General features: G+C 37.0%; 1 protein-coding gene across 1 annotated transcript in view; it reads left to right on the top strand.

Moving 5' to 3' along the window:
- The window catches only part of Ppp4r3b (protein phosphatase 4 regulatory subunit 3B), a 56,354-nt gene extending 30,204 nt beyond the window's left edge, over positions 1 to 26,150 (top strand). Inside the window, 10 exon segments of the mRNA XM_050123896.1 lie at positions 1,251 to 1,382; positions 3,270 to 3,372; positions 4,647 to 4,688; positions 6,855 to 7,013; positions 10,971 to 11,062; positions 11,064 to 11,141; positions 12,975 to 13,114; positions 13,666 to 13,850; positions 15,826 to 16,028; positions 23,801 to 26,150. Of these exon segments, the coding sequence (XP_049979853.1) occupies positions 1,251 to 1,382; positions 3,270 to 3,372; positions 4,647 to 4,688; positions 6,855 to 7,013; positions 10,971 to 11,062; positions 11,064 to 11,141; positions 12,975 to 13,114; positions 13,666 to 13,850; positions 15,826 to 16,028; positions 23,801 to 23,896 (1,230 nt within the window). The 3' untranslated portion in view covers positions 23,897 to 26,150.
- The last annotated feature ends 421 nt before the right edge of the window (positions 26,151 to 26,571 follow it).

Genomic DNA, 26,571 nt, shown 5'->3' with positions numbered 1-26,571 from the left:
ACAAAGCACTGTGACCAAGACAACTTATGGAAGTTTATTGGTGCTTTCAGTTCTAGAGGGTGAGTCCATAACCATCATAGCAATGGGTGTGACATCAGGCAAACAGGGAAGGCAATGAACCAGTAGCTGAGAGTTCACATCACAACCAAAAGGCAGAGAGCGCTAATTGGGAATGACATGGACTTTTGAAGCCATTCAAACCCATCTCCAGTGACACAGCTCTTCCAATAAGAGCCCACCTCTTAAACCTTTCCAAACAATTCTACCAGTTAGGGACCAAATATTCAAATTCATGAGCTTGCAGGGCCATTTTTACTCAAACCACTATAATAACTGTATGATGTCCATGCAGTAACAAAAGGGCCCGATAACAAGTTGTTTAGAGTATACTTTTGATGACAGAGTGCTTTTCCTTCAACATGACAATCACTTTTTGTCCTATTGTAATGCTTAAGATTTCTGTGCTTAAAAAAAAAAAAATGTTGGTTCAGTCAGTAAAGTACTTTGTCACACAAGCATGAGGACCAGAGTTTGGGTCCCCAGAACCCATGTGAGAGAAAACCCAGCACCTATAATCACAGTATTGGTTAATGAAAACAGGAGGTCTGTATGAATCAGTGAGAGATCCTGTCTCAAAAAGATGGGCATGGCATAATAGGACACGCCTTTAATCCCAGCACTCTGGAGGCAGAGACAGGCAAGACCAGCCTGAACTCCAGGAGAGCCAGTGACTCCGGAGATATCTCAGGTGAAAAAAAAAAAAAAAAGGAAGATCCTGCACATTAGCATTAGACTTCTATACACACATACAGTGCATGTAAAAACAACATATACAAAGAATGCAAGTGTGCGACAGTAAACCTAATACTATGTCACTTTATGACACTATTCTCAGATCTTGTAAAAGGTGTGTGCTAAGTTACTGCTTGTGCTTTTTCTAGGAAGAGTTTTCAATATAAAGATTGAAATAATCAGTTTTAGGGTCACATGTTCTGTCTTCATTTATGCTTGATCAGCCTATTGATTTATACCCAGTGCTAACACCTAGAATGGTGACAGTCTTTGTCGGTCTGTCTCTCTTTGTCTGTCTATCTCTATTTACTCTAAATATTTTCAGAACTTTGGGAAATAGAAAAAAAAATCTTTAAAGTATTCTATACTTTGATTTTTTTTTCTGTGCTGTGATTTTATTCCTTCAGTTGGTATGTTTATCTTATGTCAAGGTCTCACGGAAACATATTTTCTTCCAGGATATACTTCTTATAAATGTGGTGATTGAACAAATGTTCTGTGGTACTGACCCTGAGCTAGGAGGTGCAGTTCAGTTGATGGGACTTCTTCGTACTCTAATTGATCCAGAGAACATGTTGGCTACAACTAATGTAAGAACTCACACTGAGGTCAAAGGTGTTGGGCTTTGCAGTCTTAAATGGTTTTGTAGTAAGATCTTTAGAAGCAGCAAATATTTTGATAAGTATCTGTATTAATTTTTAGTAAATGTAACTGTTGTCTGTTCAGTTCCTTTTTTGCTTTTAGCTTTTTCCTTTATTTGTTATGGGTAAAGGGTATACTGTGGAGGTCCAAGGATGACTCGCAGGCATAAGCTCTGTGCTGCTATGACAGGGACCCAGGAATCAAACTCAGGTTTGGTCATGATTGGCAGCAGTGCTTTTTTCTGCTGAGCCCTCACTGACCCAGAATTATTAATTAGATTAGGAATTTAGTTTTTGTTCTTTGGTTTCTATATGATAACTTGTTTAAACTTTGGGCCCAGTGTAATTTTTAAAAAAGTTTTTGGTTTTTTTAAGACAGAGTTTTAGCTGTGTAGCCCTGGCTGTCCTGAAACTCACTCTGTAGACCAAGTTGGCCTCGAACTTACAGAGATCTGCCTGCCTCTGATTCCCGAGTACTGGGATTAAAGGCATGTGCCACCATGTCCATCTTATAATAATAATTTTTTATTGTTTTTATTGAGCTATATGTTTTTCCTACTTAATAATTTTAATAATAGTTTTAAATAATACTAGACTGTTTTTTAAGATAGTAAAGTAGGGTAACAAATTTTATTTTATGTAGTCTTATCACAAAAAGCAAGAAAGCTGATGTAAACTGAAGGGTTTTATTTGTTTGTTCTTTGTTTTTCAAGACAGGGTTTCTCTGTGTAGCCTTGCCTGTCCTACAACTCACTCTGTAAACTAGACTGGCCTCTAATTTACAGAGATCTGCCTGTCTCTGCCTCCCAAGCACTGCGATAAAGGTGGACATCACCACCAACCACCCAGCTCTCAGATTCTTAATTACATAAATCACGAAAGGTTCAGGGAGGATTCCAAAATATTAATAGTGGTTATTTCGATATGAAAGATCATTTTTTCTTAATACAGTTCCCTTATAGTAAGAGAAAGTGTACATTATTTTTAAAATGTTGGAAGTTAGTTGGCTCAATGGTGATAGAAATTAGAGATTGTCTTCTAAATTAAATTTTAGTCTTTAAGGAACAGATGTGGATTTCATATTTTCTAGACTGATAAATGGCTTCAGTAGTTCTTCAGATTTGGATAGGCAGTGAAATGTAGAGTGTCAGTGCCTCTCCACCCCCACACACTTGGGGAATGGACTCAAGACCCTGCACATACTAGTCAAATGTTTACGCACCAAAGTACATTTGCCAGTCCTCAAGCTCCTATTTTTAATCACCTAAAACATTACAATCATAATCCCAGGGGCTGGAAAGGTGACTCAGCAGGTAACAGTATTTGGTCTCTTGCAGAACAAAGTTTAGTTTCCTGCACCCATGTTAGGTAGTTTACAACTACCAAGGAATCCAGTCCCCCCCCCACACACACACCCTTCTGGCATATTCAGGAATCCACATACATGTGTGTACACATACATATACATGCACATGAATGAAAATACATTTAAAAAACCATAATGCTCATAGCTTTCAAGTTCTCAATGCCTTGCTGTTTGTTGTGCTCTCCATGGTATTCAGCAGATGGGTCTAGTCTTTATCACACTTCAATTTTAAAAGTTGTTTTGAATTTCCATGGAAAAACTGTTTGCACTTTTTATTTCACTTTAACTATTTTAATGTCTAATATGTATTATTTGACTTCCTATGTGTGGAATTCACATTGAAGTATATGTAAGTTTGCTTCTTTGATTTTAGATAGTTTGAGTCTTTCACATTATCTTAAAGTATTGTTATTCGAATATGACCTTCACTGCTAATTCTTGAAATGTTTCTTTTAAACATTTTATTTCAGAAAACTGAGAAGAGTGAGTTTTTAAATTTCTTCTACAACCATTGCATGCATGTCCTCACAGCTCCACTTTTGACCAATACGTCAGAAGACAAGTGTGAGAAGGGTAAGTTCTCTTGTCTGTTTGCATATGATGGCCATAAAGTATTATGTGGTGCTTTATATGGCAGAGGGGTTACTACTGGAAGATTTAAAGTGCAATATGAAGTCATGATTGTCCTTGTCTGTGGTTGTCTTGGTAAGAACTGTCAGTGCCCAATTTGTGGGAAAAGGGTTTTCTTCCTAGTATGTATTTTTTGTTGCTTCTCCATATTTGTTGCATGGGTTATGCTCATAACTTACTAATGACAGGTTCTAGTTCTAGAATTAAAGTAGAATGGAGACAAGATAGTTTTGAAGCAATGTGAGTAAAGAACTGTTTAGGCATTAGTAGCTGTCTAGATCCAGTTGGGCAGCAATTTTTGGTTTATTAGAGTAACCAACTAAGAGGACACTGTGGCTAGATATGGCTGCAGCAGGCCTATAATTGCAGAACTGAGAGGTGGAGGCAAGAGGATGAGGAATTCAAAGCCAGTTTTAGCTAGCCTGGTGTATGAGTTCCTGTCCTAAAGGAGATGGGGAATTGGTCAAGACATGTTTATGAAATTAATAAAAGTTACAACATAGACATACCCCATTTAAAAGCAGAGTCAGAGAGAGCCGCCATGAAGCTGCCAGGTCAGACATGGTGAATCTTTCCCGGTAAGCCACAACCTCATGGTGACATACAGATTATTAAAAATGGGTTAAATCAAGATGTAAGAGTTAGCCAGTAAGAGGCTAGAGCTTATGGGCCAAACAGTAATTTAATTAATACAGTTTCTATGTGGTTATTTTGGGTGTAAGCTAGCCGGGCAGAACGGAACAAAGGGGCCCCACGTTCCTCACAACAATGCAGAAATATGCTAGTTGCTAATGTTGAATAAAAGAAAGCAAAATGTGTGTCTGTCTTACCTGGTTTTAACCTCACTTTTATTTTTACTGTTACTATCGTCTTTGTCTCAGGTATTTGTGATGTAGGGTTTCTCTGTGTAGTTCCTGTCCTGGAACTTACTCTGTAGACCAGACTGATCTCAAACTCACAGAGATCTGCCTGCCTCTGTTTCCTGACTGCTGGAATTAAAAGTGTGGACCACTATGCACAGCTCACTACTATTATATTTTAATAATCTCTGTACCTAATTATGTAAAAGATATATAATATTCAACCAAAGAAGGCAGCTCAGTGGTTATTATGAAATTTAAAAGAAATTATGATTAAGGATCTTGTATGTTGTGAAATATGAGGAAAATGTAAAATATTATTTACTGAACTAGTTGATTTTAATTTTTCTTTTAAAGATCATTTGCTTGGATCTAACAAAACCAGTACAATTTGCCCTGGTAAGTTTAAATTCATATTTTATGAGTACAAATTGTGAGGTTTTTCTTAATTAGTATGTATGTATATGTGTGTAGAGGAACTTTTAACATCCAAGCATAGACTTGCCCTTTATTATAAGAAAGAAAGTTTTCTTTCCAACTATAAAAGACGAGAAACAGATTATTTCCTTGGTAAATTTGTTGTTTTGACATTGTTTTGAGAAATCATCTGTAATTTGATAATCTAGTTCTTATATTTTAGGTGTAATTAGCTACACTCTCTTAGGATCCACACTTTAGCACAGTGCTGTACTTGTCTGTGAGCCTTCATCTTTTACCATTTGCTTCTCTTTAGAATGTGCTTTCAAGGTATGGGACTGATAATATTAAAGCTGTGGGCATTTAGCATTGCATTCTTTCTCCCAAGCTTATCAAAGCCCCAGGAGAAACGAGAGAAACCTCTTAAGAGAGATTCCATAGGAGAATGTTGAGAGACTGAATTAAAGACTTTACAATAGAAAGGGGGAAACAATACAGTTAACAGTACAGATTACTGTTTTAAAGTGTCTTTTGTGTGTGGCTGGGAAGATGACTGGAGACCTGTGTTCCATCCCCAGAACCCACAAATAAGTAGAAAGGAGACATTATCCTTTGATCCCCACAGAATCCCACCAAGCACAGTAATACCCTTTAATTCTTCTCCAGAGGTAGAGAGGTGGGTGGCTCAGCAGTTAAGAACACATTCTACTTTTATGCAGAAGATCTGAGTTCACTTTCCAACACTTGTTTCATAGCTCAAACTGCCTGTAATTTAATCTGTAAAGTATTAACTACAATCTCTGGCCTTCAAAGGCACCTCCACTCATGTGCACAAACACACAAATATACATATACTTAAAAATTAAAAATAGGAGAAATTTCATTGTTAAAGACTAGTTCTAATTTTACCTCTGGTATTGTGGCTATTACAGAACTTACTTTGGAACAAGTAAGACTTTTCTTGCTCTTGAGGTAAAAACAGTGTTTGAAGTGCCAGAGTTTTATTTTGTGTGTTTGAAGGCCATTTTGTTAATTAAAAGAACACTACATTATTTCCGGAAGCAATCAAGACCCATAAAATGTTTGCATGGACTACAGAGGCTGTTCTCTTCCAGAGAAACAGAGTTCTGTTCTAGTGCCCACATTGTACAGTTCACAGCTACCTGGAATACCCTCTCCAGGGGACCCACATCTTCATCTGGCCTTCATGGGCACCTGTACATGTGTGGCATGAACACACATGGGGTAGGGGCAGTATGTTAAGTGTGTAATCTTCCTGTTTAAATTGAATGGTTGTACTAGATGGGATTGATTGTGTTAACTTTTTATTTGGCTGTGATTCTGAATTTCCTCTCAGGGTAGTGTTTCTTTTCTAAATCATTATAAAATGATTGTTTATCTTAATTCCTTGGTAGATGTTAAAGTTTCTTGTACAGTCATTTCATGAAGCAGAGCATCTAGAAAGGTAACCAGACAGGTAGCTTCAGGGATCTGAATGGCATGAGTTGATGAATTGAAGATGGCTACTACTAAAAATCTCCATGAAATCGTTTTTGTTTGTTCCTTGAATAGCAAAAAATAACGTTTTTCTTAAAGATGGCTTTTTAAAGATGTTAAATGGTATTGGGACTGCCGGGCAGCATAGTTGGTAGAGGAGCTTACATATTGGCTGTCTTCTGGTGCCCATTCTGGTGGTAGGAGAAAGCCCATTCCTAAGACTGTCCTCTGCAACCATACTAGCTCTCGCATGCACATGCACACAAATAAATTTAAAAGATATTTCATTGAGCCACTTCAGGTAAGAGCTTTGAGGCCTTTGTTCTCTGTTGTGCCATTTCTGAATTTGTTCCTGTTTGCAGTGATAGCATTAATTAAGAATACGTTGCTAAGAAATTGTCAGTGTGACAGGGTTTATTATCACATTTGTAGATTTATATTGAGCTTTTCTTTCTGTTACTACATTTTTTACGCTAGATCCTTAAAACCGGTAATTTTTTTAAATAGTCTTACATTTATAAAAGTAATAATGTATTTATATATGTACCTTTTTAAAATTATATAAAATGTACTTTTGCTCTAAGATACAGAATGTATTTATTCTCTTTAGGTGTATTATATTTATTCTCATTAGATATCTTTCTTTCGTAGATAATTATCAAACAGCACAGCTGCTTGCCTTAATTCTAGGGTTACTCACATTTTGTGTGGAACATCACACATACCACATAAAAAGCTATATTATGAACAAGGACTTGCTAAGAAGAGTTTTGGTGTTGATGAATTCAAAGCACACTTTCTTGGCCTTGTGTAAGTAATAATTTAATGAGAATTTTGTTAAAAAAAATCACTTAAGGAATACTTTTTAGTAGAGGTAAAATGCCAGTTGCCCATGCGAAGTCATCTGCTTATTAGCAGTGTGTGTGATATTGATGAGATGGCCAAGAGAGCCGACTGCTTCTGCTTCATATTCTGTAATCTGAGGACAAGAGCAAGAGTGGGAAATCGTGCTTTCCCAGATGCATATTGCTTACACTTAGGTTGAACTGAATTATCCTAGGTTTTGTTGGAATACAGTCCAATGTGCAATAACAGCATTGCTTGATAGAACTCTTCTGCTATGTCGAAGCTTCTTGAAATAATCAAATTTGACGTGGGTGGGTGGGCACATGCAAATTCATTATGTAGCCAAAGGTGGCCTGGATTTTTCTAATCCTTCCTTCCTTCCTTCACTGTTGAGTACTGGGATTACCGAGAGTTGTTATATACAGTTTATGCAACTCTAGGTATTAAACTGAGTGCCTTGTAAATGCCAGGAAACTACACCAACTGAGTGATACTGCCAGCCCCGCTTATTGCTCTTAATACCCTTATCCTCCTTTAGTTTTAGGTCCTTAATATAGCCAGTGTTGGTGGGCTTTAGTGGCTCATACCTGTGATCCCAGCACTTGGGAAGGAGGATCAGGAATTCAGGATTATTCTTCAGTACATAGCAATTCATAAGTTGGCCTGGGGCATGAGACCTTGACTCAAAAGGACAAAACAACAAGCAAAAACTTAACGTTAATAACCTGTAGCTCTTATTTTTTTCTATCCCTGTACAAGTGTATGTAAATGTATTCATGTGAATACATTTCATATGCTTTCACCCTTTTGAAAATTAGATTGTGCTAGTACATTTCTCTGTTCTTCACTACTGCAAATTATGTGATCTTATTTTTTCTAATGATAGCTAAGTAACATTTCATAGTGTGATTTCCACAATTGATTTACCATCTAAAACATAGATTATAGAATTGATTTTGCTTTTTCACCCATTCCCAACTACACTGTATATAATACAATAATCTTTTATATGCTAATGTATTTCTGTAGATTCACAATAATAGGATTGTCAGGCAAAATGTTTGTGTACTTTTTCATATATTCTTCAATTTTAACATCTACCTACCAGATTACTTTCCCTCCCCAAAACTGAAGCCTTTTAGCATTTTTCTAGCACCCTATTGTGTCACACTAATAGGTAGGTAGGTAGGAAGGAAGGAAGGAAAGAAGAAAAGAAAGAAACTTTCCCAAAAGCTAAAGCATTGGGCATTATCCCAGCATCCTATAATGCCACATGGACAGGCGGACAGATGAATAGATGGACAGATGGAAAGGAAAAGGTGGAAGGACAGGGCCTCAATCTGAATTCGCAAGGTAGCTTGGGATGTATTGCATAGCTCTGGCTTATCTTGAACTCGTGGCATGTTGAAATTAGGAGCGGCAGGGCTGCGTCCCCGGCACCCGGCCGCCCACATGGCTAGCTTATGCCCAGAAATAATTACAAGGAAACTGTATTCTTTCAAACACTGCCTGGCCCGGCTAGTTCCAGCTTCTTATTGGCTAGCTCTTACATATTGTTCTAACCCATTTCTAATATTCTATGTAGTCCACGAGCTGGCTTACCAGGGAGGATCTTAACCTGTGTCTGTCTGGAGTCGGAGAACCATGGCGACTCCTCNTTGGCTAGCTCTTACATATTGTTCTAACCCATTTCTAATATTCTGTGTAGCCCACGAGCTGGCTTACCAGGGAGGATCTTAACCTGCGTCTGTCGGAACGGGAGAATCATGGCGACTCCTTCATTCAGCTTCTTTTTCCCAGCATTCTCTTCTGTTTACTCCAACTACCTAATTTTCTGTCCTATGAGGGCCGAGGCAGTTTCTTTATTATTAACCAGTGAAAGCAACAGCTAAGATACAAGACCCACCTCCATCAGTGGCAGTCCTCCTATCTCTGCCTGGTGCAGGTGTATTTTGAAATAGTCTTATGTAAGCTGACCTCAAACTATATGGCTATGGATGATCCTTATACTTCTGCCTCCACCCGCAAAATGTTGGAATATAGGTCTGAGAGTCATCATGTTCAGCCTAATTTTCATTTTCATATGTTGTAAACTGAGGGCTTTTTTTCATAGAGCCTTTTGTATATTATAGTTTGCTTTAGGAGAAGTTCCGGTCTTAAACTTGCCTCTTATTAATGTTTTCCATTTAACTTTAAAAAAGAAATCTTTATTGGGACTAGGAAATGGTTCAGTTGAGTCTTGCAAGCATAAGGGCATGAATTTGGTTCCCAGAACTCAAGCGCAGGGCTGGTAGTATGCGCTCATTTGTAATACCTCTGGGGAGGCAGAGACAGGCTCTCTAAGGCTGTGTTGGCTGTCTAGTCTGCACTAGTCAGTGGGCTTCATATCTCAAATAAGCTGGATGACTCCTGAGGGCGTCCTCCATATTCCCCATGCACACCTCACACACGTAATGTGTCACATATTGTCACATACGCATTTTTTAAATGCTTCATAAATTATTATAAATTCAGTTTACCTTTTTTCATTTCTGTGTACTAAGATAATACAAATATTCTCTTCATTATTTTTCTCATTTGATTTTTATATTTACTTATGTAGTATATCTGAAATGTATTTTAGAATGTGGTATGAGGTAATAGTCTGGGTATAGCCACCTATGCCAACACCCTCATTAATAAATAAATCACATTTTTCCATAGAATGAAAATGCTACTTCCGCTATGCAGTAAATTAACAAAACACTTAGACCCTATTTCTGTAATATCTATTACTTATTCTTATCAGACGAAATATTAAGTATTGTTATATATTTTTGTGGAAGGTTTAAATATCTGCCTTTTGAGTTTGCCATATTAACTTTCATATTTTTCCTGGTTATCTGTTAGACATCTATCCTTTAATGATAAAGTTGTATTTAGTTCATTTCATTTGGAATTACATGTATTTATTTGTATATTAATTTTAAAAGGATTTATGTTCTCATGTTTGGTTTTCCATAAATAATTCCTTAGATTGTATATCATATCCATTAATGTCAGTATACCTGATTGGATGAAATTCCAGTATATAAGTCTTTGTATGGTTTTAAGCTCATCATCATTATAATAAGGCAAAGGGAATTCTGTTTTTATATAATAAATCGTGAAATGCCAAGTTACATATAGTCCTTAGTTATTACTCTTGTTTTTTGTTAGCAAATGCAGTCTGATCTACCGTAGTTCATACATAATTGACAAACAAGTAAATAATGTCATAATGTGAAAGCAGTATTAATTCACAAGTGTTACAAGAGTAGTTGATCTATATTCTTCGTTGAAAACATTTTAAAAGTTTAGATCTGTTATGTTACATATATTCTCTTTGTTGTATCTCAAGAAAATTAAAAGCAAACATCTGCCTTCACACATTCCTACCCTACAAATGTAATAGGCTGTGCCACTCCTGTGCTCCCCGATTCTGTGCTTCATGTAATGCACCTGCTATCTTCCTTTAAGTGTTGCTAGCATTGGTATTCTATAGATACTGGATTTTTTAATTGTTTAAATTATCACTATTGTGTGTGTGCATGGTGTTAGAGAATAAACTTATGGAGGCAGTTCTTTCCTTCTACTTTCTGGTGGGTTCTGGGTATTGAATTCTGTTCACCAAGCCCTTATCTACCCAACCAATCTTGTCATTCCTAAACTTTACTTTTGCTGTTGTTTGTTTCAAAGCCCAATTTTTTTTCATGTACTATTTTACTTTTGGAAAGATTTAAACATTCAAAAATTTAAGCATTGGAAACTTTAAACATTCAGTTTCTTTCATGTACTGTTTTATTTTTTGAAAAAAAAAATTAAACATTACTTTATGTCAAAAGTAGCTATAAAATAATTTTGGTAAATTCATTATTCCCTTTTTACATTTTTAAATATTAGGTGCACTTCGCTTTATGAGGCGGATAATTGGCCTTAAGGATGAATTTTATAATCGTTACATCACCAAAGGAAATCTTTTTGAACCAGTTATAAAAAGCCCCTTTGGATAATGGAATGTAGTACAAACTATTAAATTCAGCTGTTATTGAATTGTTTGAATTTATAAGAGTGGTAAGTTTATATTAAAGATCTCTTAGTAATCATATATAAACAAGTAATGTATATAAAAGTGAAACTGTATGTAATCAAATTGATTTTTTTTATTCCTATTTTCCTGAAATAATTATTCCATACTAGAGGTATGTTGCCATAGTGAGCATAGTTCACCTCTTGTCTGTTAAAATCTGCTTCCATCAAACTGAAATCTTTAAAAGGTCTTTTAAAAATCTTTCTCTTCTTACCTGTACATGGGCAGTAGTTGAGTGGCAGTACTTCCTCTGGGGTGGTTCACTCGGGGATCATGTATGGATCCTTCTCTGTGATAGGTAGGCTCTTCCACCCAGTCACTCCCCAAACCACTGTTGAAAATTAGGACACTGAAAAGTGAAATTCAAGTCTTGTAACTCTATTTGCTCATTTTTTTTTCAGTTCTATTTTTCTTGAGGAAATGTTTTAGGATCATGTGTGGCAAGTTGGACATTTCAATCAAGCAAGACATTCTTGTGATCTATTGTGAAACAGCAGTTTTCTATTATAGGAGTCATAATAAAAATGGATACAAAATTAATTTTTTCCTTAGTAGAATTTTATACAAGATGCCTAATAAGTAGGATGGAATTTTAAAATTTGAAGGATGAGCACACTGGGAAGTTAAAAGTAGTCCAGCTATCTTTTGTTACAGTTGAGGAAGCTGAGGCAGCAGAAATGACTCATTATTCTGTCGAAGCATCCGGACAGTTCAAAACACATTCAGCAGCTGCAGCTGTGTCCTAGCACAACTGGAAAGAGCAGTGCACCCAGACCAGAGAGAAACTGATTGCCATGGTCTGCAGTTTACCTCTTGTACATCTAGAAACTCATTCTCTGGTTTTGCTTATAACAAGTCAGATTCTAGTCACTTGCTGCTCCTATATGAAGATTGTTAGGCTCACTTATTGGTTTTTCTAAGAGCGACCACTTGCCAGGAAAGATGATTTTTGAGGAGATGCAGAGGACAGAAGTGTAGTGTTGCGTTGGGAGACAGGCAGCACAGTCGATAGCCTCGGCTGCTGTCTGTTGTGCTGCCTTCCGGGAGCTTTCTGTGGACTTAGAGCCCTTTTCCCTTTAGCATTTTGGTAAGACACTGATAAAATGAATGGGTTCACACCTCTCTCCCAAAGCCATTGTAGAGTTTACATTTTTTCTGAAGTAATAAGAAGCTTAATACACTGAATCTTCAACCTTAACATGTCTTTGTTCCGTTACAAAAGTTTATTGCCAAAATAGAAACTGTAGAGTTCCAGTTAAGTAGTTTATCCTATTTGTATATACAATATAATCAAAGAAATCTGTGCTTATTATCTACTGTGATAATAAGATATTTTGATAGCAGTATTTGTCTACATAGGTAGTAAGATATTTTGACATCAGTTAAATAGGAAATCATTAACATTTACTGAACATGTGGGTTTAACGTTTGTTTTCTATTAAACTCTCAACCTAAATTTTGTTTTTGTAAAATGGGTATAACTTATTTCATAGGATTGTGAGAATTACATACGAAATTGTAAAAGTGTTCTTTAAATTTTGAAGTACTGTATAAAGCACTAAGACGTAAACTAAATTCATTGCTTTTCAAATGTTCCTTATAGCCCCCTAAAGGGCTCCAGTGAATTGCCTCTCCTTGTTCCAAGTTTTCTGTGGAGTCCTGTCCTGGCTCATGTATAAGGAATCTAGGACATTTATTTTTAGAAGGTGATTTTGAAAAACCTTTTCTGATCAACTTTGGACATATTAACTTTTTTATTTTAATTTTTTTCTCAACAAGTATATTGTTTTGTAAATATAAATTTTGTGCCTATACAGGAAGATATCAAGTCTCTTACTGCACATATAGTTGAAAACTTTTATAAAGCACTTGAGTCGATTGAATATGTTCAGACATTCAAAGGATTGAAGACAAAATATGAACAAGAAAAAGACAGACAAAATCAGAAACTGAACAGGTATTGTTTAAGTATATTAATATTTGTACAAAGCAAAATTAAGTATGAAATTGTCCACAGTTTAGATTTTAACATGTAAAATTTTTTATATTAGCATAACCTCTTCTTGTAGGAGGGTCAGCCGTCCTTCCTGCCCCATCCATTATATGATAACTTGCTACTGTATATAGTAACTCAAGATGGATTCTTTTTTGTTTTGTTTTGTTTTCAAGATAGGGTTTTCTGTGGTTTTGGAGCCTGTCCTGGAACTAGCTCTTGTAGACCAGGCTGGTCTCGAACTCACAAAGATCCACCTGCCTCTGCCTCCCAAGTGCTGGGATTAAAGGCGTGCCCCACCACCACCCCGCAAGATGGATTCTTAATTTAGTTTACAACATGCAAAAACAATTGAAAAGTTCTCTGGCTACATTTTACATGATGACTGAGATAATTTTGATGTACTATATATAACTTAAAAGTACATTAGTTCATCTTGGTTATTTATTCTTCCCAAACTTACCTGGCCATGAACTTGTAGTCATTGCTCAATATCTGTAATATATATCTTACAGTGTACCATCTATATTGCGTAGCAACCGATTTCGCAGAGATGCAAAAGCCTTGGAAGATGATGAAGAAATGTGGTTTAATGAAGATGATGATGAAGAAGGAAAGGCAGTTGTGACACCAATTGAAAAATCTAAGACCGAAGATGATTTTCCAGATAGTTACGAAAAATTTATGGAGACTAAAAAAGGTACTAAGATCCTGAATTTTCATTTAGAATTGTCTCTCTTAGTAAAACAGTCAGACAGCTTGAGTTTGGCTCTTAGCACCTTGCACACACACTCACTTACACACACACACACAAAACCATAATAATAATAAATAACTATTTACTTGATTGGGAAAATCTTGCCATGGTATGTAAAACAAACACAAGAATTTTATGCTGAATCATACACTTTTAAATGTTTTATCCACATTTTCCATATTATTTTAGATGTTCATATTTAAAATGTTTTCCTTGAAAGATTGTTTTTGATGCTATTTATTTTGGGTTTAAAGATTTTCAGTTTATACTTTTATTTAAACCAAGGTCTCATTGTGCAACCTTGTTCTGGTCTAGAGCTCAGAGTTGTCGAGTCTTAGCTTCTCAAATGCTGTGATCGCTGTGCGTGCCACCACACCTGTCCTTGGTTAGCAGTTTGTTGTCTACTCATACTTCTCTGAGCGGAGCAGTCTTGCTTTCTTTACAAAAATGAATTTCATTGAGAATTTTCATTATGATTAAATTGTGTGAGTGCTTCTGTTATTAAGTAACTGAGACAATGACAGGAGACTTCACCTCTGATATTTACAGCCTGAGCAAAGTAAGCGCAAAAGAGGTAACTTTGCTCTTTAAAAGTTCAACTGTTATTCAAGTTGCTTAATGATATAATAGGGGAAGTTGGGCATGGTGGCACACACTCCTAATCCCAGCATTCTTGAACTGAGGCTGTAGAAGCACTGTGAACTCAGCCAGGCATAGGAACACCCTGTCTCCAAAAAAAAAAAACAAAATAAATCCAGATAATGGTGGCAGCCTCTCCTAATCCCAGCATAGGAGGATTAGAAGTTGAAGGTGATCCTCAGCTACAAAACAACTTTGAGACCAGCCTAAGGTACATTAGACATTGCCTCATGTGGGTGTTGGGGGGGGGGGGGCTTGCAGTAATTTTCCTACTTGTATAGAACTGAGATATTGCTTGTGTCTTTCAAAAGACATAATCACTTTAATTTTATGTCGTAAAGATCACTGACTTGCAAATACCCTTTGAATGTTTAATAGAAATTTAAATGTTGAAAGGCAAAATTTATCTCTTGGACGTATTTTGAATGTGACTTATTCTACAGACATTTCTTCTTAGAAAACTTACTCAGTTTACTTAATATTACTATGTATATTTTCTTTCAGCTATTCTTTCCAGTCTGACTCATTTCCTATTCATTAGTACCCAAGGGGAACAAAGAGCTTATTGCTGTTCTAAAGAACATTGGTTTCTTTTGTTGTTGGTGGTGTTTTTTTGTTTGTTTGTTTAATGTAATTGCTAGAACTTGAAGCCAGGGCCTTGAATGTGCTTGGCTAGTGCTCTACCACTAAGCTATACATCCCCATCCTAGAATGCTTTTTATTTTTGTTTTTAGCAAATTCTTTTTCCTTCAGTCAGTTGAGATACTGCCCTCAGTAATATCAAGAGAACCAGAAAAGCCATGCTTAAGTATTGCATCTATTGTTGGGTGCATGCTGTTAGGAAATGTGTTAACAGAATATTAAAGACTTGAAAGGGGTTTGGACACTTTGACTATAAAAGAAATAAGTGGACACTTATGCTATAGAAGAAATAAGTAAAGGAACTTAGTTTTTAGGGAGTAAGAGACTAGGATACTTAAAAGTTGTCTTGAGGCATTTGAACAGGTGACTTGTGAGGGGTCAGGAACTGCAGAGTCAGTGCGTGGAGGACAGTAACAGCAGACTGCAAGTAGCGTTCCAAGTAAACACTGAGATAAAGCCGTGCACCTTCTGCTGTAAGAAAGTTGGTTCTGCTCTTTGAGGATCCTAAGATCCTGACCAACAAGAATATGGACATACCTTTACTTTTAGAAAGCAGAGGCAAATTTGTATGTTGCCACTTTGACAAGTTCTGTGATTTAGCAGTATTTAATAAGGCTCAATTTTATTTTTGCTTTAGCAAAAGAAAGTGAAGACAAGGAAAACCTTCCCAAAAGGACGTCTTCTGGTGGCTTCAAATTTACTTTCTCCCATCCCCCCAGTACTGCTAATGGAACAAACAGTACAAACAGTAAGTCTGTGGTGGCTCAGACAGCACCAGCAAGTTCTAATGGGTCCTCTTCCAAAACTGCAAACTTGGCTGCATCGGTGACAGCCACTAAGGTATGTGAGAGAAAGACTACACACAAACTTTGCCTTTTCCACCTGTAAACTACTCTGTTTCCTGAAGATGATTTAGATAGAAGTTTCAAAGAATGAAAAAGTCATATTGACCTCAGAACCTGACTTCCAACATTATTTGCAAACTCTTGAGGTTCACCTTGCATATCACAGAAATTTTAGGGTGAACATTTTTTTTCCTTCTGTTGTTAGGACCTTTTCTGTCATTTTATTTAGCTAAAAGTCATAATAGATGTGAGCATAGTCCCAGTCCCTCCCTAGGCACTAGTCCTATATTGTGGCTTTTAAGTTGGTTCCATTACCTTACTGATCTATTAGTGTTACATTTTAAAATATTTTGTTGGATAAATTACTAACAGAATGTCTATACACATTGTTAAGTTCCTCTTTAAAGATCTATATCCGTTTTGTTCCTATGAGCAGTGTGTAAGTATACCTGATGCAGAGCAACATTAACAGCATGGTTAAAATTTTAAATCTTCACCAGTTGGATAAGGGTGTGTCTAAAATATCTCTTTCCCCTGGTATGTCTCTACTAACAGTAGTAAGGTTGAATTTGATCTTCTGTCTTTTGTCTGTTCATAGTGCCTTTTAAAATTGGTTCATATTTTCTTAATTTGAATGGTTTTTTTCAGTTAAGAGTATTAGCCTTTCTATAATTTTTGTAACAAATCTATATTTCTCATTGGTTTAATATTATTAAGCAGTTGATATTTGGAACTTCTTTGTATACCTTCTTTTTAACTTTTACAGTTTTAATTAAATGGAACCATCCTTTTCCCCCAGAAAAGGCGTGGTTAGCTTTAAGAAGTATAAATGCAGGACAGCTGCTGATCTAGGGGTAGATGAACAAGTATGTTAACAGTAAAAAAATAAACATGAGTCAATTTGAGTACTAACACTCTCTTAGACACCATGACCATGATAACTCTTCTAAAGGAAGACATTTAATTGAGGTAGCTTGCTTACAGCTTCAGAGATTGAGATCATTGTGACGGGGAGCATGGTGGCATACAAGCAGATGTGATTCTGAAGTAGTTAGCTGAGATACCTACCTACATCTTGCAGGCAACAGGAAGTTATCTGAGACACTGGGTGGTATCCTCCACATAGGAAACCTCAAAGCCTGCTCCCACAGCGTCACACTTCCTCCAACAAAGCCACACCTCCAAATAGAGCAACTCCCTTTGAGATTATGGGGTCCAGTTACATTCAAATGACCACAGACATTTAAAATTAAAAATGAGCACTCAGAAGGCAGGTGGATTTTTGATTTCGAGGCCAACCTGGTCTACAGAGCGAGTTCCAGGATAGCCAGGGATACACAAAGAAACCCTGTCTCCAAAAAATAATAAATAAAAAATAAAAATGGCAGCATGGTAGCAAACTCCCTTAATCCCACCACTCAAGAGAAGGGCAGAAGCACATAGTACATTCTGAGGTTTTGAGGCCAGCCTGGTCTACTTAGTGAGTTCCAAGCCAGGTAGAGATATGTAGGGAGACCATCTAAAAATAAATACCACAAAGAAGACTGAACTAAAGAGGACGCATCTTTTTTTTTTTAAAGTCTGAGTTTGTATTTAACAGAAACATGTAAACTCTTCTCAGTGTTAGATCTTCAGCACTGTTGTGAGGTAAGCTTTTGGCTAAAGCTCTCATACTTTATAGTAATGTCTTTGGTGAGATCCAAGCGTTTTCTTTTCTTCCTTTTTCGTTTTTCAAAACAGGGTTTATCTGGGTAGCCCTGGCTGTCCTGGCTCTTGGCTCTGTAGACCAGGCTGGCTTCCTGCCCCTCCCTCCCCGTCCACTGTTGCCCAGCTTTTCCTTTGCTTTCTAGAGTAAATGCCGCCCTTGTCTGTCCATTTGTTACAGTAGGTTATGTGCCTGTTGCTAGTTCTTTGAAGACTTCTCAGGTCCACATATATCCTCCTTGGAATACCTCTATTGAAACCTTGGTGTTCTCACCTAAATTGGTTTTTCTGCAGATATTTCTTGAGGCTTCCTCAACCATTACCCTAAACCTCCGGATCTTCTATCTTAGACTGTGTCTTTTTTAGAACCCAGGTATCTGTACTCTCTCTAGACTTAATGCTTCATTTTTTATGAAGTGTATCTGTTGGTTTCCTCAGCAAAGAATATCATGAGAGATAAAACTTGAGACCACGCAGGAATGAAAATGTTATTCTAGCCTTCTTGATTGCAGTAGGCTACATTGGAGAAGCAGATCGACAGCCTCTCAAAGCCGAAGTTCACTACTGTAAAGAAGTTCAGAGACATTTCTTATTCCTCCGCTCTTTCATGTGATTTTAATCTTTTTTCTAGAAACATTGTGGGTTTTATTGTTATATTCTGAAATTAAGTATTTGTTCTTGAGTATTAGAACATTTTCTGTTCCTTTTGTTTTATTGGATAGCACTTTCTAGTTGATTAACAGAGCTTTTAATTAGCCAATACAAATGTATTTTTCACCTCATTGATGCTGTTATATCCCAAAATATATTTGTTCTATATCTTCTGGAGCAATAAAAATAGTGATATTCTTAGAAAGTAAAAACTCTTATCAGTATAGAGTTTCACATAAAAAACTGATGCATAGACAGAAGTAAATTTAATTTGTCCTCAAACTTCTAACAAATTATGGCCATATTTCTAAATAGTAGTTGATTTTTTTTTTACTAATGGTCTTTAGTTTCAGCTTCAGTATAAACTGCTACAGTTGAAGACTGCAAAGACATCAGCTACTAGTAAAATTAAGAGATAGAATATGAATGCTGTAAAGATACAAAATATTTTCACTTTGTAGTATAAAACACCCAATTTATATGGGAAAGAATGTTTACAGTATCGGATGGTTCTCTAAGGTGCACTCTTAAGATTTCAGTGGGAGTCTAGCCAGGATTACCATTGCAAAATCCTGTCTCAAAATAGCAAAACCTGATAGAGAAACTATTAGTGACTGTTTACAGAATAAGAAAGGAAACCCTGCATATTACGTTAGTAAGCTTTCCAAGTCCGAGTGTTTGAATTAAAGACTGCAGGTAGAATTTAAAAAGATGAATAACTAACCCTATTGCTGAGAATTGCCACAGCAGTGTGAACTTGACATACATCATTTCCGATCTATGCATATGTCTGTATAAAATTTGCATTTATTACCTTATTTTAAGATACAAATACTGAATAAAAATAGAAACAAATGATAATTTCTTAACATGCTAACACCAGAAGTTAGTTTTGTACTTAGGAAATATTAGGAATATTCCCACTTAATCAGGAACAAGACAGGTTGTTGTCGTCATTGCTATTACTAGCCATGGTTGTCAGATATTAGAGTATTTAGTGAAACAACTACAACTACCACCGTATAATTTCCTGATATATGATAAAACGTCCTTGCAAGCTTCTAACTATACTTGATTATAAGTTAGACTGTTGCAAAGAAAAAAAGATCATCTCTTCTATAGTTAGTATTTTATTTTGATCTTTTACTCCTTGTGTATTATTAGATTTTCTTTCTTATAAAAAATTAATTACTTGGTGATTATTAGATTTTCTTTCTTATAAAAAGAATTAATTAGGCATGGTCGCAAATGCCTGTAATCCCAGCAGTTGGGAGTCTGGCAACAGAGTTCTAGCATTGAGGCCAGTTCGTGCTATATAATGAATTCCCATCTACACAACAAGCTCTTGTCTCAAAACAAGAAAACAAACCATAGAGACTAGGATTCCCTGTTTCTGCAGTCCAAGCTGTTTAGGAGATTGCCAGGCAGAAGTATCATGAGTCCTGAAGTTCTCAGGAATTGGGCAGAAGTAGGGTAGGATGGGGGCTACTACAAAGGGGGAAGAAGGTTTCAAAAAAGATGTGAGATAATTCAATAAGAAAAACTGTTTTCAGGACTGGGGAGATAGCTCAGAGTCAATTCCTAGCACCCGTATGGCAACTCACAACTGACTGTAATGCCAATTCCAGGGCACCCAACAACCTCACACAGATAGGCATGCAGGTAAAGCAAAATAAAAACAAATCACTAGACGTGGTGGCTTATGCCTTTAATCCCAGCACTCGAGAGGCAAAAGCAGGCGGATCTCTGTGAGTTTGAGGCCAAGCTAGTTTACAAAGCAAGTTCCAGGACAGCTAGGGCTGGCTGTTACACAGAGAAACTCTATCTCAAAATACCAAAACCAAATAATTTTTTTAGGAGAAAAATTTTTTTCAACAAATATTACATATTGAATAACCTCATGCAAGAGATGTTGGACCCCTAACTCACTTAATATAAAACTTAATTAAATGAGGGCTGGAGAGATGGCTCAGCAGTTAAGAGCACTGGCTGTTCTTCGAGATCCTGAGTTCAATTCCCAGCACCCACATGGTGGCTCACAACTCTATAAGGAGATCTGGTGCTCTCTTCTGGCCTGCAGGGATACATGCAAGCAGAACACTGTACATATTTAGTAAATAAATCTTAAAAAAAAAAAAACTTAATGACCTAAACATAAATACAAAGCTCTCAGAAAACAGGAATAAATATCCATGACCTTAAATTAGGTTGTTATATATAGCACCCAGAGCATGAATGACAAAAGAATAAAAGATGGTGTAGATCAGAAATGACACTGGTACTGAGTAAAAAAAGATAGGCCACCATATGAATTCAAACACTTTAAGAAGTTGGGTCCAGAGCATATCACAGATTCTTACCAGTAATATCAAGCCCCAAAGGACATACACAGACACTTCTCCAAAGAAAATAAATACACAATTAACCTAAATAAGCACATGAGAGAAGGTTTGGCATAATTACTCAGACAAATAAAAACAAAAGCACGGCAAAGAGCTGAAGAGATGGCTCATGGGTAAAGCACTTGCTGTGAAAGCATGACGGTTCAGAATCCCAGGAACCCACAGAAGGTGCCTTTGTTATCCCAGCATTCCCACTGCAGTGGGAGGAGCCATTAGATCCCCCAGAAGCTTGCAGGTCAGCTAGCATGGCATATGCAACAGCAGGCCTAGTCTCTGACTTAAACAAGGTAATGTGTGAAGATGAACACCTAAGGTTGTCCTCTGCGCCTCCTCCTCCACACTGCACAGACAAATGCTTAGACCCACACACATACACAAAAGGTGTTTTAAGTAACACAATAAGAGCAGTTCATACCCACTAGAATGTGTATAATTTTCTTTAATGGACAAATGTTGACCAGGATACAGAAAAATTGCAATCCCTATTCATTGATGAAGAGGTAACATGAAGTAGCAGCTTTGGGACACAACCTAGTAGGCCCAATTCCTGCTTCCTCCCAAAGCTAAACTCATTAAACTATATGAACCCAACAAGCAGTTCCATTCCTATAGGAAAATTGAAACAAGTTGTTTGTAACAAGCATTCTGAAGCCTGAGGTAGGAAAATTGTAGGTTCAAGACCATCATAGAATACATAGCAATCTTTTCTCAGAGTAACATTGAATATGTGTTGACTCTAAAATTAGTGATTGATTGTTCATAGCCTTATTTATAATGTCAAAAAAGTGGAACAACACAAATGTCTGCCAGTTCGTGAGTTGAGCCAGCAATGCTATTAGGCAGAAAAGGAAACAGAACAGTGCTGACATAGACTAGTGGTTCACACAGTATTGCTGAGAATAAATCTGTCGGGTTGGAGGTGGAATGGCAGCTAATGGGTTAGAGTCAGTGCTGGGGAAGAAAGTCAAAAATGTTAAGAATTAGGAGGGATAGTTGTGTAGCTTTGTGAGACTAAGGACACTGAATTGTAGACTGCAGAGAGGTGACTCCTACTGTGTGGATTTAAAGCAGTGATTTGTTTTATTTGGAGGAGATGGCTTAGCTTAGTTTCTTCCCACTCAGTGCTGGTCCCACCTACTCCCACCGCCACCCTAGGTTGGCCTCACCGTGGTGCTCATTTCTATAGCACAATTCATATGTTAATCTGGGAAGTGTAGATTCTGTGTTCTGAGAGAAGGTTTAGGGTTATAGGGGTATCTGGTATGCAGAGTTAAACTTTCCAGTTTTCAGTCTCAACTCTTACTCTTGACCATAAGTACCAGTCTTTTGGGGGTTCATATTTCTTACAATTTCATGACAACAGGAAAGAGGATTTCCTGGCTTTCAAGAGACCGAGTCTGTCTTGACAGCTTCTCTCCTTGGTGCCTGCTCTGTTCCAGACTTTAGGATAAATGAGTTTTATTTGCATTTCTTTATCCACTTGCACATATTCAATTCTTTCTTTCTCCCAGTCATGCAAGTTACCTGGCCTCTGATTTCTCTTTTCCAAAAAAGATCCTTGACAACTTTCATCTTCGTTTTTCTTCTCGTCCTCTTTGTAGATCTGCATGTTTTACATTTACTTTCATTTTAGATAATTTAAGGAGATAGTAGACTTCCAGGAGCTTTAGTCACTGTGAGCTGTCCTCCACAAATAGAGCAGCATTGAAACCTGAAATCATTATGTCCTAATACTTAAGCCCTGTGCCTCTTTCTAATTCAAACTTCAGATGTACGATTTAGCTAAGCAGGAATTTTCTAAATAATTCCTTCTTTAGTTCATAAACTGATAACTGCTTCTAGATGCTCAGTCCTCTTCTGACCAATATTAGTGTTTCACTTACTCCATCATTGGTGCTTTCAGGTATCTGTGTTTACATATGGAGCCACTTATGAAGGACAAGTTACTTTGATTTGTTTAGCCTCGAGAGGTACAAAAGGTTTTAAACTAAACAATGTTAGGAACCCCTTTACCGCAGAGCATGCATAGTTTCATAGAATTGGTTCAAAATTAATGCAAGCCTGCGAACACCTGCCATTTTCTGCTGAGGGCCCAAACCCTGAAATGTACCTCATTCTTATTTTTAACCATTAGTTTAGCAAAACCATTTTTTTGTTTTTTGTTTGTTTGTTTTTGTTATCTATCTTCAGCCATTTAAATTATTCTTTAAAAAGTCAGTAGTGGGGACTAGAGAGATGGCTTAGAGGTTAAGGACTCTGACTGTTCTTCCAGAGGTCCTGAGTTCAATTCCCAGCAACCACATGGTGGCTCACAACCATCTACAATGAGATCTGGTGCCCTCTTCTGGCCTGGAGTCATACATGGAGGCAGAACACTGTGTTGTATACATAATAAATAAAATCTTTAAAAAATAAAGTCAGTTGTGGCGCACATCTTTAATCCCAACATTCGGGAAGCAGAGACAGGCGGATATCTGAGTTCGAGGCCAGCATGATCTAGAGAGTGAATTCCAGGACAGTCAGAGCTGTTACACAGAGAAACCCTATCTGGGGTGGGGTGGATTATTCCTTAAAAGTAAAATCAACCAAAAGCTATGGAGAAACCCTGTCTCGAAAATCAAAAAAAAAAAAAAAAAGTATAATAAAATAAATTTATGTAAAAACTAGAGACTTTATATCTAACACGCTTTTTTATCTTTTCCAGGTGTTGTTTGAGGGTGGGTGTCATTTTCTTTGTGATACTTTGTTAAAGTGAATTCTTAAGTTTCATGAAAAAAAAAATCAGAAACAGCAGAAAAGCTGAGGGTGGGACTGCCCGCAGTTAGTACACAGTAAACTGTTGTAATTTCCCCTCTTCCATTCAAATGTCTTTACATCACATATTCTATTTAGAAAATGACTTCTAATATCTTATGGACTATATTGGTACCATGCTGGGTTTTCATGCTAATTTGGGGTTTTTTTTTTTTAAGGTTAAATAAGTTAAAGCATATTCTTCATTCTTCTATAGGGGAGTTTGGTTGGCTTAGTGGACTATCCAGATGATGAAGAGGAAGATGAGGAAGAAGAATCATCCCCCAGGAAAAGGCCTCGCCTTGGCTCATAGAATACTTGGTGGGGGACTCCCAACACATGGTCTTAACTAAAACGCTGTAGCTGCTCACTGAGCTCAAGTGTGAATGGGAAAGTGTTCTCATGGAACTTAACACACACGGAGTAGCAGAGACTCAGTTATCAGGTAGGAAAGTCTAGTGTAAGAAACCAGGCTCCCCGAGAACTTCATTGTTTCCTAGTGATTAAAGGGTTTGCCTTTTGAGCTGTCCAAAATAAGAAGTGATTGTTGGAGCCTGGGTGAAAGCTTCCCAGCAAGGAAAGTCTCAGGTTTGGGAGAAGAAGGGTTATTAATGCAGGGTTGCTTCAGGGGGTCCAATCTAGAGAACATTGTGAGACTTCAGTACCCAATAACATTGCTTGTATAATGGTGCTGGCCATGTTGTTGTTTTAATCAGTTGCCTCTTTTTAAAAGAAATTTTTATGTAAAACAAATTGAACTGTCATTAGAAATGAAGTTACATTGTTGGGACCATTTCTTTAAATATTTCACAGAAGTGAAACAGCCTTTGGTGTTTGGCAGGACATATATACATACCCTAGGTAACAGCACATCCAGTTTTCTACGCCAGAGACTTAGTACATAAAAAAACAAGCTGGGTTCCAAACGGATAGTTTTCTTAGAACTTTTAAAGTCAGCACTTTTAGGGGTAACAGCAGCCAAAAATCACAACAGCAGTATTCTGAAATGGTCCTCCTCAAAACTCAGGAGTGGCTGGGAGAGGGTGTTCCCAGTACTCCCCAGGACAGTCACTCTGCTTCCTCAGTACAGCTAGGTCTAGGTCTCCTCGCGCTACTGACAAATTTATAGAGACCAATAAAGAACGGTGCTGAACTAAGTGGCATTTACTATCTAGAAGCCATTTTCTCTAGAGGTTATAGAAGTGTCAGAGTCACACAGCATAGCACGGGAAACTTCCAGGCGAGGGTGTCACATGAAAATTGCATTTTTAAGAGAATAAAAAGCACATTCCATGTATGTAAATGAATTTAAAATAACTGAGGCAAACTATTAAGAGCTTTTATTTTTAGAACAGCGAGTTAATTGTAAATATTTTTAATGTTAGTTTGCTCATCTATGATCTGAGATTATTGCTGAGATAAGAAAAATGACCCCAAACTACAATTTAATGCATTGGGAAAAACAATTCTAAAACATAGTAATTCCAGCTGCAGTCTTTGGAACATCTCTGTAGTGTGTTGTGGGTCCATTCTCCTGGAATAGCTTAAAAGCAGCTTCCTGTGGTGGAGATTTTAGAGTTAATTTTAATTTTGGCTATTGTTTGGAAAAGATGGGCTGTCTGTGTAGATATAAAGTATAGTTTTTTCCATAAAACAGATGTTTATTTTGTATTAAAAATACCACTGTACTTGTTTTACACCATTTGTATACATGTGGTGATATAATGTAAAATTCTGGAATTAAAACGTGACCCTGTAATTCCATGATTGAGGCTTGTGTTTGTTTTGTTGTAAATATAAGTAAACTATTTTTGAGATATGCCTAATTTCCGTTTTCTTTTAAGAGCTTATAAAATCCATAAAGACTTGTTATAAACCATTAGATCAGAAAGTCTTAAATGCAATTGCAAGTAAGAGTCAACAATCAATACAGCTTACAGGAGATAAGCCTTGGTCAATCCTAAGTGTCAGAGTACCACAGTGTGAAGCCATTCTCACCTCTACACCGAGGTGCACATACAGCTAACCTCCACTCATGTCACAATCGAGCTGCAGTCCCTTCACCTAGCATCGTTGAGCTACTGAATGAGTGGGCATTCTTCCAAGCAGTGTTGTCAAGCCTCTTCCATCTTAGCACTTAGACTGCTTAGAATCTAAGCAGCTCTGATGTATGTAACTGTTCTGTTCTTACTCTTATATAACTTAAGTGCAAAGTATTGTCTATGAACCTTATAAAGACTCCTTTGATTTTCCTTTCTGAGGAACTTCAAACTTTTAAGTCACTAGTATGGGAAAGTGTTTCTTACAGCAGAAATGAATGTCTTCTTAAAAAATAAAGGCAACGGTTGTGTAATGCATATGCTCACAAGATGAATGGATCCTTGGAAGGCACAACTAGGAAAATTCCACATTAACTGTTGTCGTGAGGACCCTGATGCAGGCTGGGATGCTTATAGCGTTATCTCGTTCAAGTCAGAGCACACATCTGTATGCCTTAGGTCCTAAAAATATCTGTAAACATGTACCTAATAAAAAGCTATTTTTAATAAAAAGTTACGTGAAACAGATTGTGTTTTTATCACTGTTTTTTCTGAAGGTTGGAGCCTAAATAACAGTTTTAGATTCAAGTAGGTTTGGTGAAATTTTAGAAAAACCCCAGTTGAGGTCAACTGCTGACAAGTCTGTCTGATCCCCGGAACTCAACAGTACAAACTGGCCCCTGACCAACAGGCATAGTGGCATAGACATGCCCATAGACACACAAAATGTTTTTTTTAAAAAAAAAAAGTTGAGTGACTAGAAAAGGGTGCGTATAAAGTGTAACTTGCAAGGTTCTGAACACAGGATCCTTCTGGTTACCTTTAAGCAGATAGACTAGTATTTTCCCAGAGCTTTACAGAGACAACTGGTAAGTCACATTTTCCTCAGGTTCAGTCACTTGATCCTTTTGTCTGTTTTTATAACAACTTTTATAGAAAAGGTTCTAAT

This window comes from Alexandromys fortis, unplaced genomic scaffold (genome assembly GCF_014885135.2).
Source record: "Alexandromys fortis isolate MF-2015 unplaced genomic scaffold, M_Fortis_MF-2015_v1.1 scaffold_210, whole genome shotgun sequence".
In the NCBI taxonomy this organism is placed as follows: Eukaryota; Metazoa; Chordata; class Mammalia; order Rodentia; family Cricetidae; genus Alexandromys; species Alexandromys fortis.
This window is presented reverse-complemented; position numbering and strand designations above follow the sequence as displayed.